General features: G+C 40.2%; 1 protein-coding gene across 8 annotated transcripts in view; it reads right to left on the bottom strand.

Moving 5' to 3' along the window:
• Window positions 1-15,762, bottom strand: part of NYAP2 (neuronal tyrosine-phosphorylated phosphoinositide-3-kinase adaptor 2) — a 150,522-nt gene that overhangs the window by 26,675 nt on the left and 108,085 nt on the right. For 6 of the 8 annotated variants that reach the window (XM_030280896.4, XM_072933468.1, XM_041718272.2 and 3 more), the window contains one exon: window positions 14,392-14,495. In XM_030280896.4, the coding sequence (XP_030136756.3) occupies window positions 14,392-14,495 (104 nt within the window). Of the gene's footprint in view, window positions 1-2,578; window positions 14,496-15,762 lie in introns of those variants that run through there. The other 2 variants (XR_012057393.1, XM_072933467.1) reach the window with 2 other exon arrangements.

Raw genomic sequence — 15,762 nt, 5'->3', positions numbered from 1 at the left:
GACCTCAGAACTGCAAGAAAGAGGACACTGAAACCTGTCCTAAAATTACAAAAATGTGACATTTGGGGACATCAAAAATTCTATTAGTTTCCCCATTTTATTTGACCTTGTTTTCAAGCTATAAAAAAGCACATAACCTTCAGCACTATTTATACTGAGGTCAGTACTTGAACCCAAGATTTAAGTAACTTTTATTGCTGCAACAGATTAAGAACTTCACCACACCAGTTTACCAGCAAAGCTCCTAAGTCTTTATATTCCTCAAGCACTTTCAAGAATATGGCCAAAAAATAATTTTAAAATTAAATAAATATAAAATTAGCAAAATAATGTATGGAGGGACTTTACTTTTTAAGCTGCTTTACTTTAAAGTTGCTTTACTTACAAGAAATTTTGAAATATGCTCTTACATTTCTCCATTTTTGATAGTGAAACTGAGTCAAGGATCATTTTCTTAGAGTTAATTCCATTTCTCAAATATTATACTGATTGTATGGAGGGAAAAATGTTCAGGAGAACATGACTAAAAACCAACAACAAATGTTCAGACTGTACTCTTGCAGGTGGTCAAAACTTCCTTTTAAAAATGTGTAAAACATTACTAAAAGGCAGATATCGTAATTAATAATTTATTTCTAACTCCAATTTGAAGTTAAACAACAGTTGCTAAAATTATAAACTAAAATTATACTGAGAGTTTTCTGAAGAACACGAAGATATAAGAGCCTGCCTCAGTATGAGCTACCACATCTGATGTTACCTCACAGCATCATGCAGTTTGATTTCTATCAGAAATGGCTAAACTATACAGTACCAAAGTCTAATATAGACATGATTTCCTGGCACACAGAATGGCTGAGATACAGCAAGAGACTCGCCTGGTAACAGTGTGCTTTAGAAAATGGGATTCATTGGCTTCAGGAATTCCCTGTACTTTGCTTCTGTTTAAAAGGAATCTCTGAAGGGATGGTGCTGGCTGACAGAGTGTGTGAATCAGCACTAAAACAATAAACCAGGAGCAGCAGCTCCTCAGCCATGGAGTGACCTGGCAAACTCAGCTTAGCCTATGCCAGCAGCATGGCTGTGCTCAAGTTCAGATCTCTAGAGTGGGAAGGAAATTTAAATATCCAGCTTAAAAGGAATGGCTAATGACAGCGCAGGATAAAGAAAATATTGATCTTCTTGTTAACCTATCGACACATATTACTGGTAACATAAGCAAATTCAAGCAGTAAAAAAGTGCTGCTTTTCTCTGATTGTGTCTTAAAGTTTGGTGCCAAGAACCATGATCTGACCAATGTTAATTTGAAAAGTGAATATTGCTGTTGCCTTTTCTCATTTTTATTTTTTCCTATTGTGAATTATACAACTCTGATCAGAAACACCAGATAACAAATGTGCTTTTCCAGACTGTAACAAAAGAGAAGGGCCAAGCGAATCCAAGAGTCTACTAACTGCCACTGACTTGTAAAGCCTTAAGATCAGGCCACTGGCCCATAAACTCCTAACTCAGTTAGTGGAATATGTCTTCTCTCCAGCCTATGTTTTGCTGAGGAAAAGCATTCCTTGGACGTTCTAGTAAGAGCTTAGGAGTAAAATGGGAATTTGCTGTTGATGTGTGTGATGTCAGAATTTAACGCTGTAACTTTGAATTAAAAATGAAAAGGATTTCCTATTATGCAATTTTATTTGGGGTGAAGGGTCTTCTTTACAGTGTATCCATCAGCCTACAAGGTTCTCAGTATTTCCTGCATAAAGATCTGTTTTCTGAGATTTTTCTGAATAGCTGCTGCCACACTGCTACAGCAACTTATTTCACACTGAGACTGGTCCAGCTGGAAAAACTTGTACAATGATAAAATTAACTGTAAAGGGAGAAAAATGTATCACTCATAGGTCTCATAGAGAAACACAGATGATTATAATTTAAGCTTCAATTCAATGGATAACCTAAACACATGCTCGACTGGAAAAAGTGTATCAGTCATGCACCTAACAACTATTTTGCTATTTAAGATGAGCCAGTGCTTTGCTGCCTCAAGGTGAGATAACTGAACCTACATATAGTTGTGTGGTGATTCATTTTAAGAAGGGCTAATAAGTGATAGTTAGCTGCTTTAATAAGTGCTTAATCAATTGGCAATTATATGTTACTGTGAACTGCAAAGGGTGAGAGGTCTGACAAATAGCCTGCAATGCTCCTGTAAAATCCACTTATTCCTAACATTCACCTGAACTGGAGAAACTTTCTTTCCAGCCTAAGGCCCTTCTATATCCAGTATCTATACATGTAAGGTGTTATGGATGTGAGTCACCCCTAGACTGACAGCAACTCCCTCATATGAATAGAGCTGGGATCTGCAGCACAAGAGTCCAGCTGGTTTAGGGCATTTCTAAACCTTGGAGCACTAGATCTGCATAAGATACAGACAACTAAAACTAAACAGACTGAGCTGTTTCCAAATATTTTTCACCTACAGAAAACTGTCAGGAGAAAAACCAATATATTTCCCGTTTTGGATCTGAAAAACTGGAAATCTTAACAATTAGTAAAAAGAATAATCTTTTAAAGTTCTCATTTAAAATACATGACATTTTTATTTTCATTGTTTTAACAAGACAAAATGAGAATAAAAGTAGGTTATCAAAAGTGGGTGCTGGCATTCATACTTCTTTTTTTTTTAATTGACATACACATAATGTATATGAATAGCCACACATTTCTAGTGAAAGACTATGAACAAACACACGTACATATACAGAGATAGAGAAACGTCCTATACATACATACATGAGTGAATATACATATTTATGTGCATACAGTATACAGACAAGATACTATACAGGTACAGTCAGTGCAATATACTGTATAAGGCTACACAAACACCGAGAGGGTCTGGTGGGGTGGTGACAGCCATGAGAACAAAGCCAGGATGGTTGTGACTCAAGGCAGACGCTGGGGACGACCCGGCTGCTGTGTCGCGTTTTATGCGTCAGGCACACGCAGTTCCAACAGAAACATGGTACAGTACACCCAGTGCAAAAAAGGAGGACAGGTGGGAGTGTGTGGGGGAAACTGAAATGCGTATGAGCAGACAAATAAGGTTGTTCTACCTAGGATACAGAATGTTTGGTTCATTTACAGACAATGCCTATATATAAACCCATGCTTTCATGAATTCATGCCATTTTTTATTTCTATCTTTTCCTTTAAGAATATTACAAAATTCTTGCCCTGAGTTAAACATAAATACACACAGAAAAGGGGGTGGGGAAAAAGGAAATTGCATGCTTCCGGGTTTTTTTAAAATAAATTTTTAACCAAGGCACAATGTCTTCAAGAGTGGTTGCAAGACCATTTGAAATAAACTTAGCAAGTGCTATTGTTCTGGGATTGTGGCAAAACTAATTGTTTGCATATGAAAGTCTCAGAACAAGTTTTGAAGTGAATTTACAAGTTTTAGAAGAGAACAAGTAAATTTATTACATATGCCTTAAAGAGAGATTCCCTGAAGAGGAAGGAATGCTACCAATGCTACCATATTAAATAATTTTATAGGCAACTTGTTGATGTTTGGACTGAAATTATTTCACACAAACAACATTATATATTTGTTTAGCATTAGTTGTTACCTTTTTTTTAATAGAACCATGTACAGTGCTGTAGGAGCAGCTAAAAATGAGATGAAGTGCCTCCAGATAATTTTCAGTCTCTTTAGTAGGCAGTACACACAGCGGTCCCACTGATTCAGCAAGCTGCAAGAAGCACAGCTCACACATAGCCCATCTATGGTGGCATAAGACTTTCAAGGCTGTATCTCTCTCTGTCATTGACCTGCATGAGTGTCTTACTGGAAATATTAGTGACTAGTTCCTGTGGATCCCACCCTGTACACCATGCTCAGATGTTACTCTCAAAAGAAAGGGTGCAGAGGCCATGCTTGGCTGTTGCCCTCACATTCAAGCATTCAGACTCCAGAGACACACAGTTATCATCAACTTCCAGGTGTTCTGGATGGTGCCTCAAATTCCAGGGAACAGCCACCTTCATTGTGCTGCCTTGGCTGCAACATCTGTCCCTATAAATCTCTCTGTTGAGCCGACTGTTTTTCAAAGTGTTGAAACACACCATCTCAACTCTATCAAAACCAGGCACAACATAGCAACCCCCTGAAACCTCTGACCACACAGGTGAGGTCTTCTCATGTCTGTCCTGTGCCTGTTCAAGAAACTGCAACTCCCAATCTGAGAAACAACTAGATAAGGACAGTAAAAAATGTTGAGCATGAAAGTGAAAACTTCATAAACGCTATGTTATTTCGTCCTTTGTCAGAATATCATTGCATTTGAAAGGTTTCAAGAATTTCTGTCATGGAGCTCACCTTTTTCTGTTTTCTGCTGACAAGCTTACAAAGTTCGTGCAAGAATAAGACATCAGGGTAAAGGAATGGAAAACTCTTTCTCCTCTCTTCCATCACATGTGAAATAGTGGCAGCCATGCAGGCACTCGACGACAAGGCAGGATGACAGACTTGAGGTGTGGTGCTCAGACCAGTGACTCTATCCCACATCTGACACCCTCTTGCTGCAGGATTACTTCTTCTACAGCTGACCTGCTTTCACCCATTACTTCCTCCCCTGACACACTTATTTTATGCTAAACCCCATGCTATGACCCTTATGGAGAGTCACCAAAGCCAGGCTGGGATTTAGCACCTATGGTGACAGCAGTGCATGCTCAGATCCACCTGTGCCTGCTGTCCCCCCGGCTGTGGGACAGAGGCTGCTCCAGCACTGTGGGACCACACTTAAACCAGAGTCCTGGCAAAGCCATGCACTGGCCTGCTTCTGCTGCATGACCAACCCAGCTGAGTGATGGAGAAAAGATGTTGGGACAGCACTAGCAGACTTGTCTGCCAGCAAAAGACAGCTTTGACTCATTTGCTTCTCATGCCAATCAGTCAGGTGTGCCTTGGAGGTGAGGGATAATGGATGTGACAATTCCACCTACTTCAAGGTTTGCATTTTCTTTTCATTCTTTATTTTAAATTTTACTTTTTAAATAAGTATTCTCTATTTCCAATTTGCATATTCAGAAACCATTTGCACTGCTCTGGACCCACGCACCGATTAGGTAAGACCAGATTCAAGCTGCAACTCAACCCAATGCAATGTGGAGCCTTCCCCAAAGCATTTACATTCTTGTTGCTCTCATCCAAAATGCTGACAGCATATTTGGCTGGACTGTCGACAGCAGAATCCTTGCAGGAAAAACCCGGAACTGTGGAAAGTAATCCAACCACTCCCTCTTGTGGGCACAGGGCTCTGCTGCACTTTAGAAAGGCACAAATCGCATAAATCCAAAATCCGACAGATTCTTAGCAGTGCGCAGTCTCCAGGGCACTGTGAGACGCTGCTGGACACAGTTCATGCCTCATGCCCTGGCACTCCTTTCTAGTTGACAGCAGTCAGGGTGACAGGTCCCTGACTTTCATGAACATTTTTACTGAACAAGAAAGGAATATCCTACAGCTCTGGATTCAGGATTCTAAATACACTTAGGCCACACACACTGGTCAAATCTAGACATCATCTCAAGGCAAAATTGGTCCCTGTCCCATCAGTGAAGTGCCTGTGCCACAGGCTTCTCTCTGTACCCCATTGTGGGTTCTTCCATGCCTGTCCATCCTCCCAGGTAGGACCCAGAGGATTTCCTTTCTCCCTGCCATGCACAAAAACCAGCGTCCACAAGCTTCAGTCTACACCTACATTCCTTTTTCTTTGCCTACACCAGACACTAAAGACTTCTCCATGACAGGGCCATTGGAGAGAGAGACATAATTTTTAAAGTATTCAGAGTCAAATATACCCGGTTTTCCACTTTTAGACATGCAAATGCATTTCATTGTATCAGTGACACATAAACTATGTAAAATCACTGTCACAGATACAGTAGATTGCACCCCAAATAGTTTTTTGCACTTTATAATTTCACAAAACCAAACATTAAGCAATTCCTTAACTGACAGTCATACCCTTACCAGTATACTTTGATCTGCAACCTCTTACTTTTTCATCTATTACACTGAGCTTATGAATCCTTGGGGCAGGAACAGCCTTTTTTCCATGCATATTCTCTACCAACAAATAACTGTGACTCTTGGACACCACCACAGCCAATATTGTGGTAGATCCTAGTGGCCAACATTAAGCAGGTTTTGTATCCAGGGACAATCCCAAGCTTTATTAAATGTGATGGCTAAACATAAGGAGTAATTAAGTTCCTTTAAGTGAATATCTTCTCAGGCAAAAATAGAAGCTACCATCCAAAGTAATAAATAGTGTATAGAAAGTCCAGACCAAAGTCCCATGGGGCTCTGATTATAGAGCAAGCAGCATGGGACTGTTCCCACACTATGGACACATATTTTGGATGAAGAAAAAGATCAAGTATCAAAAAGGAGCAACCATAACCTTGGCTCCAGGAGCACAGGAACAGACATCTCAGAGGCATTGCACTGGCTCAAGAGGAACACTTGGCACATACACACAGGGGAAGGAAAAGGATTGCCACTGTCCCATGAACAGTTCAGTATGTTTTGCTATTCTATGTCCAAAATACACAATAGACTTTCAGAACTTTTGAAAATTAGAGGAGAAAAGAGGGACAGAGAAAATTATAAGAGTGGCACTTAGCACAGTAGTTAGATATTCCCTTTGAATAGAAATCTGGGACTGCATGTCCCCTGAGATCTTTAACCAGCAGCTCACGGGGATCATTTTTCCCTTTGGTCCAGAGGGCAAGGATAACAGAAGTTGATTCTTTCTTTGCAAATCCTCGTGCATGATAAGAGCCAAAATAGCAGAATTGCTAGAGTTTGATGCTAGTTCTAGGCTGAGATTCATCAAGGAGTGCCTGTAGCACAGAGTGACAGTACTGAGAGCTGACATGGGTCTGTGCTGTATAACACACACAAATTCTCTCGCTAGAACAATTTATTTTTTTACTAACATTTCCCTAGTAATCAAACTGGATGAAAGACTACTTTAGTCCACAGAGTTCTTCATCTACCTGCAATGACTCTACTTCTTTCATAAAGTGGAAGCTCAGAGAAAGACTGCTATGATCAGATATGGAACACTGGATCTTGATTTATAGGTGCTTCTTTCTCAGCAGCAGAATTCATCAACTGCAGAATCAGGAGCCCAGCTCTGCTACTGTGCCCCACAACTGCAGGGTATTTGCTGACTCCTTGAACTCTTGTACACTACTGCTGGGAAAAAATGGAAACTTTAAGCTGAGAATAATAGAAGAGCACAGATGCTTTGTTTATGCTCACAGAGTATTCACTTTCAGATGCACATTTGCCAACTAAAGCATGATGATGTCAATTCATTGGGGAAGTACTGTGTCTAGGTGCTTTCAAAAATAATTATAGCCATAATGGTAACAATTTACTTTCCCAGCATTCATTAATTACAGGGTGACCACAATGTTTACAAGGCATACAAAGACTATAATATGTTATGTATTCACAACTAAAGCTAGAGACATTGCAAGCTAGGCTTGTGATTTTTAACTGACCCAATACAGAGAGAACTTAGGCATGAGATAAATATGTAGCTGTGCTGCTGAAGAGTACACAGTACTTGTCAAAATTCAATTCCAAATTATTAGTTTAAAGTTTTGTGTGTTTTTTACAATGAGCTTTTACTGCACTTAAACAGCAAGGTATTGCTCTACTCAGGCATACGAAAAGCAACTAAACTATGTCTCAGCTTCTTTGTGGTACTTCCCTTCCACCATGATTTTGTTTTAAAATGGAAGAATTAGAATAGGTGTTTGGGATTTTTTAGCTGGAATACAAAATTAAATAATAGTTGCTCTGAAGATCTCACATCAGATTTAATGCTAGATATTTCTTTTTTTCACAATACAATGTGTGCATTTTGGTTGCATTTCAGTTACCATCTAAATACTGAGTCTTAAATAAAATATTATCTTAATTGTTGTGTGGAGGAGTAGGGATTTAACAGCTGAGGCTGGAACAAGCCTCCTCCTTTTCTCCTTCTCTCCTTCCCTCCCTGTCCCTCCCTCTGGGGCAGGGCAGGAGCAGGTGGGGCAGCCCCAGCGAAGCCTCTGCTTCCACTGCAGATGCAGGATGTGGGACAAGGAATGTGGGATGGGCCATCCAAATGGGGTGTGCTGGGTCCTGCTCCCCCTCAACCCAGAGCTGAGCCCACCTGCCCTCAGTGGGATAGGGGTCCAACCTCAGCAGCACCCTGCTTTGCCTGCCCAGCTCTGGGGTAAATAAAGCTTTTCCTAATCCTGTTGGATTAGCCAAACTGTCCATTTTGAACAGTTGCTAAAGTGCATTTTCACCCAGGCTGTCTCTGGCACAGACCCAAGCGATCCCAAGGGGTTTCTCTCCTGCCCTTGCTCACGCACTCTGGTGTGCACTACTCCTGTTCCAGGCCAAGGGGATGTGAACATAAAGACAACCCCCCCCAGCTGCCTATTCAAAGTAGAAAATCTGCTTACTTCTCTACCTACATTGCTATTTGGAAAACTGTGCTGGAGCACTCCTGGTCTCTGCTCCCTAGCTCTGTGAACCTTGGATTTCCGTGTCTGTACCCCAGCTCCCTTGGCCTGCCAGCCCCAGGGACCAGCCTCCCTCAGCACTTGGTTATTCTACAAGTCTTTGTAATTTTTCTACCTAGATATGAATTTAAGGAGCCAACTTGTATGTAAAATTCTTGTCTATCAAAGACACATTCTCATACAAACTATTGATGGATTCACTTCTTTTGGTGCAAAACAATGGTCAAATCCACTCTTGGGGTCCTTTCCCCTTTGCTATATTATATTCCTACAAATCATAAAATAAGTGAGAGCTGTCTGAATTCTGGAGGGTAATGGTTAGTTTGTACATCTTGTGCCTTCTGTCATGTTTACCAGTGTGATCATGTGGGGAAAGTAAAATGCTGCCTCAGCTTGTAGAGAGCTCAGGCAGACACTAGGCAAGTAATGAAATGAGCTACAATTTTTCTAAAATAAACCAAACAAAGTTTCAGTGTTGATGCTGATATATTTTCTAGCTTTTTCTTCATTCCTTCAATGCATGTTGAGACTGCTTAATTCATAGCTGTTGATGTATTTTCACTCCCTTCTCTGAGTTATTCCTTCTAATCTCAGCATGGCTTCTGAATTTTACTTTGATCATCTCTGTAAAGTTTAAATCTTCTTTCCTTGCTTAAATTTGAGCTAGATATCACTGCCTGGTCCCCCACAAAAATACACCAAACCTTAAGAGGCATACAAGCCCTCAGAATTAAGATAACATACCTTGAGGAGGTAACAGGAAAGGACAGTGCTGTCTGGCTACTGAAAAGCAAGAAACTAACAGGCAGCATGAAGAGAGGCTGTACATTTACAGATAAGGAACACAAGTTTTGTGGAAATCTATCTGAAAATAGGTTCTGCTTTGCAGGAAAGAGAAAATATGAATCTCTAGCTATCAGTAGTTTTCTTTTCAAAGAGTGTGGTTTTCTTCAGACCATCTATCTTAAAAACATGCAATGCTGTGCTGCTATGCAGCCTGGTACATAGGGTTTTCCAATCACTGTCTACAAATTAATGAAAACAAACCTCACTTTGCAAAGTTCATTAGCGGAAAAAAAAATCCCAAGGTGTTTAAATGATCTATTTTTTTTTCTTAAAATGGAAATGAGTGGGATTTTTCCGTGCTGAAGACTGTTTCAGAGAGGCATGGCAGTGATAGAGGGGATTTTATGTACATTAAAACTTTGGATGCAGGATGTTCTGCTCTCCAGCAGAGGGACTTCCACAGTCTGCTTGAAACGTTTTCTTCTTTTGTGACAGACATGCTCAGCGCACACATAGCCTGTGTGCCAGGGGGATATCTGAGCTCATCGATGGAATGCAATCCTTTGTTACCCTGAGGTGAAGATGTGGAGAAGGACAGGATGGCAGGGAAACATCATTGCATAGCAGTGATACCTGTGACTCCAGATCCTGCTTGCTTTACACAAGTGAACAGCTTTGCTCACTGGGGCTGTACCATGGCAGGACTGAGTGTTTTCCACTGCAGGGTGAAACCCTTGACCAAATCTGCTACAGAAATCTCAGGCGCCAGCACAGAGGTTCCAGCAGAACGGGTGAGGAGTTATTTACTGTGGCAGCTGGGGACCTTGTTTGTTGTACTTCATAAGCCTAACCAAGTGGTTAAATTCTACTGTTCTCTGTCCACTTAGATGGCTACAAAAGAGAGTTACTTGTTTTCATTTCCATATAAAGGCCAAATACAGATGGACTTTTACAATCTCTAATGTTATTCACACATTTCTTTTCTCTAAGATATAACCTGCTTTACTTTCTACAACATTTGTCCATTCCCTGTAACTTTTTGTGAACAATGTCATACCTCTATAGAATGAGAATCACAAAGGCTAAAAAATGCCTTTAACCTAGCACTGAAAAGCCCCCTACTAAACCACGTCTCCAGGTGTCACATCTACATGTCTTTTAGATTTCTCCAAAGATGGTAGAATGGACTCTTCCACTTCCCAGGGCAGCCTGTTCTGTTGCTTGACAACTCTTTCTGTGAAGAAATTTTTTTCTAATATAAGCACATGGTATCCTACTGTGTGTGACTAAGTGTCAAAGCAGGTCACTGACCATTACCCTGCGGATTATGGGGCCTTCATTTTGCTGCCTGTGTCCATCTTCCCACTCAGGGGGCTGCTCCTGGAGAACAGCTGGTCTTACTATTGAACACTGAGGCAAAGAAGGCATTGAGTACCTCAGCTTTTTCCTCATCTTTTGTCATTGTGTTCTCCACCATCCAAAAAGAGGGTGGAGATTCCCCTTAGAGTTCCTTTTGCTGCTAATATATCTACAGAAACATTTTTTACTGTCTTTTATGACAGTAGACAGATTAAGAGCTAGACAGGATTTGGCCCTTCTAATTTTCTGCCTCCAAAACCTCATGACACCCTTGTCCTCCTGACTTGCCTGTCCCTTCTTTCAACTTCCATAAACTCTCTCTTTCCTGAGTCCCAGCAAAAACCCTGTTCAGACAGGCTGGTCAACTTCCCCGCTGGTTTGTCTTTTAGCACTTGAGGATGGCCTGCTTCTGCAAGTTCTTTCCTTTCTTTACAAGACAATTCATCATATCTAGAATACTTCTCTGCTACTTACACCCCTCTCTGTAGGATATTTTTATTTAGATATGCATTTAGGAAAAACAGCTATGTGGAAGTTTTGTTGCTCAAAAATATTCTATGCTTCTGCCTATATTACACTTCCAAGTCCCCCACCTGACTTCCTCTGCTACTTCCTTTATTTCTTAAACTTTGTCCTTTCACAATCAATAACTTCAGTTCTAGGATAAATTTATGTTTATCTTTCAGTTTAAATTGAGATAATTTGAGACTTCATCCAAGGTTTCTTTGTGCAACCAACACTTTGCAAATTCCCTCACCATTTCCCAGAGCTAAGGACAGAAGGCAGGCTCTCAATCTCACTCATCACTTGGGTAAATGCTGGCTGCCCCTACACTACAGAATTTTTAGTATTCTGCATCAGAGACCAGCCACATAATTAATCTCTGCTCATAAGCCCTTTCTTCTTATTTTTAGATGATCCCTCTACTGCTTCCCATCAATATACCATGGATATATTCTGTGAATACTAACTGATTAATCCTCATCATTCCTACATCAAGAAGCAAACAAGAAATAAGAAAATAAGACATAGGAGAGTTAAATGACAATAGTTACATAATTACCTAATACATTATTGGAATTATAATATAGGTTTCCTTAGATCAGATCTATTTTAAATTACTAAGCATAGTCACCACTTTGAAGAATTGTATTAAAATATGATGGGTTTCGAGAACTCAGTTGCAAATTTGTCTTTTTTTTTTCCAAATTAAGCATTTTGAAAACCACAAATCTGGGATCCATGAAAATTTGAGAAAACCAATTAACAGTAATCTGCCCTTTCCCAGATCTTATATTCCTGTTTGAATGTTAGCTTGCCCATCTGATCAACAAAGAGGGGAATAACACAATACATCTCAATCTTTTGGCAAGTCTAATTTGCTCATTATGATACTGTTAAGAAAAGCAGTATCAATACAATCAATAGCCACAGCACACAAAAATAATACCCTGTATGCCACAATCCAGCAGATTGAGAATGGGCTAACAGCCCAGCTGTTGGAGACACATTTCACCCACCAAACACTATTTGCACATTAAGATAGAATAGGTGTTAAAAGAAAAATCAATGTTTGTATCTGCCATGGAGATAAGACTTTTGTCATTCCTCTGAAATCAGGGTCATATCCATGCCTTTAAAAGTTATGCTATCATAGTAAATGGCAACATAATAGAGGGACAGTAAGAGATTGTCAGCTGGAAGGGAAGACTTAGGGAGAGAAAGCTTGCACTAGTTTTTCTTGTTTTTCATGAAGTCATGACCGTACCATACATTATTCAATTAACAAGATCACCCTCCTACAGTCACTTGAAAATTCCTCTTATCATCTTTGTTCCTTTCTTCTGTATGAATTGAGGTGGATTTTTCCCTTCACAGCTTCAGTGAACCCTGGATGCAGCTTCTAAGAGGCTCATTATCTCTTCTATCACATCAGCGTCTGCTTTCAAGGCTTATTGTTTAGTTCTTAGTATAAACTGACAGGCTAAAATCCCTTCAAAACACCCAAGGTGCCTTTGCCACTGAGTAAACAGCAAAGAATCAGGAGTGCTGTAAAACCCATTTAACCAAAAATATATACTACAGGAACACTGGGACACTGAAAACCTTTGGAAGTACAATTACCCTAATTTCTTCCTTAGATGAAGGAACACTTGATGTGTTATTTAAATGGGCTGTCATTTTGAATCTCTATTATATATTTGATTTGCTTATGTAAAATATGCTTTAGGAATGTGCAGTTCTCTCAGTCCTCATGTCTGGCAGCATTTAGAAGTAATACAATCATATCAGTTCATACAGGTTACAGAGCTGTAACCTGTACAGACTTGGCTATCCAAATATAACCTTCATAACAAGTTGCTGGCTGGATTGAGTAAATCAACCTTACTGTTGTGGTCTTTGCTTTGGTCTAGACATCATTGGAGCAACTCACCAAGATACAAACACAAATATGTGACTATTGCAAAGCAGTCCTCAGGGAGATTGCCACTCAAATCTCAGTGACATTCAATAGTATTTTGGGGACTAACTCCCTGAAAGCCAGACAAAATTTCTCCATCAAAATAAGGGTGCCTGTGTGTGCATACACACATGCATGTGCACCTAAATCCATCTGTGTTCCTGTCTCCTTATGCACATAGACCCCACACATACACACCAGTGATGCAGTGCCACAGTGCTTTGACAGAAGCCATTCACACAATGTTTAAGCAAAACCTCTTCTTTCAATTGCTACTCTCAGCTAGTTCTGTCAAACTAATAATACAGGTCTGTGCAACCAAATGTTACAATATTGGTATTAGCATATAAAATAAAGGTAAGTATAGGTTTCCCGTGTCTTTATTTCTTTTCCATTTCTCTCTATTGGAGAAATTTGCCAAACCCAAACACTTTCATTTTTTCCTATGTGGCAGTTTTGTTTCTGATGATGACAAAAAAACTATCGCTGTTTAAGATAAAAGGAGATGTTGCTCCTTTGATTTGGTTTTTTTTTATTCCTAACCATGTACAATAAATATAACTACAGTGGACTATTTAATAGTCCTGTAAGCATTATATGGTCTATAGCTGAAGAGAGTTTAGCTGCCTCAACTAAACAAAATCACTTGCTGTAAGAGCAGTTTTCAGGACAGTGATAAATCACAGTGTAATACAATCATGCATTAAGCTCCAACCAGATGTGAGACTGGCACAAATATTAAAGTACAACTGGGCAGAAGTCAAGTATGTACAAGTCATTGACAACATTGGTGTAAGTGCTCTACACAAGACATTTAAAAGAAATTTACATAAAAACATAGATTAAATTTATCAAAGTTTGATAAATTTTAAGACAGTAAAAAAGTACAGAAAGCATGAAAAAATAAAAAACCCAGCCAGTTCGTACCGTACAGTTTTACTACATTGATATTACAGAATGAAGACAGAAAAAGATACAAGGAATCAAGAGCAAAGAAAATTCTGCTGGCTGTGGCCAGTGGAATTTCATTGCCAATGAGAGATGCGCACGCACAGATGCACGCACAGAAAATAAAGACATAAACCAAAAAGCTCATTTACTGGAACAAATGACAGACAGAGAGGTGGGAACATTTGGCATGTTGCAGCACATGGAGTCATTCCCGATTGGCTAACGATGGTACCTGGCTTGGCTGGAGGTCGCCGGGCTGCCGGAGCGGCGCCACCGACGGAGGAGGAACTCCTGACGTGGACGCGGAGCGGCCCAACCGGCAGCTCGATTTCGACTCTGCAGGGAGAGAGCAGAAACACCAGTGAGCAGCAGAAGGGTACTGCTGCAGCCAGCTGAAACACCCTGGATCCAGGATTCCCTTGAAATGGAGACTCCGGCTTGGTAACGAGTTAAAGTCTTGGACATATGGCTGAATCATGAGCAGAAGTTGAGATCAGAAGAGGGATTCAGGCAGGACTCATGCCATGTCCTGGCCTCTTTTCTCTGGCAGCTCTGAAGAATAGAGCATAAAGCAGCAGACAGGAAGAACACAAAAGAAGCATTCTTGTTTCCCCACTTCCCTGATGCCCAGCACCTTTTCTACTCCTCATGTAATACAGCAGTGATTAAGGGGGTTACAGAGGCTTGTGCTCTCACCTCTCCATCCCAGAGCTGAGGGACATGACAGCTCAAAGACTGGCTGTGCTGAAGGAAAGCCTGAAATGCCAGAAAATGAAGGAGGAGGTATGTAAAAGGGGTGAGGATAGTGTCACACTTGGGGATTTGGAATGAAACAAAAAATACTTGGGAATCTCATGTCAGTGGCAATGAATTGAGAGACAAAGTAGGAAGAAGAGACAAATAAAAATGTCAGCAGTGGCAAAGTCAGTTGCCCAGAATCAAGGTGATAACAGAAGCAATGTTTGGCTTGAAAGAAAGCTCCATTTTAGAGAAGAACTTCACAAAAATGACACAGTTATTTGATTTTCCTTCTGCTGTTTTATATGGAGTAATTTCTGAGAAGGTTTCCCATTGATTTCCAGCACACATTACTACTGTACACACTGACAGAGGTGACCATGAGTTCAGGAGGCCTGGACGAAGGTTTTTATATCTCAGCCATGCTGACACCCATGTGCTACCTCAGCATTCAGCTGGTCTGGAGGAAATTGTCTTATCCTGAAAAAAGGATCTCTTTTTTTCTGCCCAATAAATTTTTTTTGTCCTTACATTTCCTTCATATGGCTGACCTCTCAGTCTATGGCTCTACTCAGATCAATGTGTTCATTCTCCTCATATTTCATAAACCTTCTTCCCAACCCTGTACCTGCTTTTTGTATTTAGTGGGCAAGCACTGAAAATATTTAGACTTACCAGACAGATTTGGTAAAATAACAATCTCACTTTTCACATTGACAGTGCTGCTTTACCATGAATAACGAGTAATTACAACACCATGCTACATTACAATTTAAAGAATTTTTAGGTTTTTAAAATTAGGTTTGAAGAATTCCTTCTATTCAATTCCATGTTTTCAAGAAGAAAGGAAGGACCTGTGCCTCGT

This window comes from Taeniopygia guttata, chromosome 9 (assembly GCF_048771995.1).
Source record: "Taeniopygia guttata chromosome 9, bTaeGut7.mat, whole genome shotgun sequence".
NCBI lineage: Eukaryota > Metazoa > Chordata > Aves > Passeriformes > Estrildidae > Taeniopygia > Taeniopygia guttata.
Note: the sequence above shows the minus strand (reverse complement) of the source record. Positions and strands in the feature narration are given on the sequence as shown.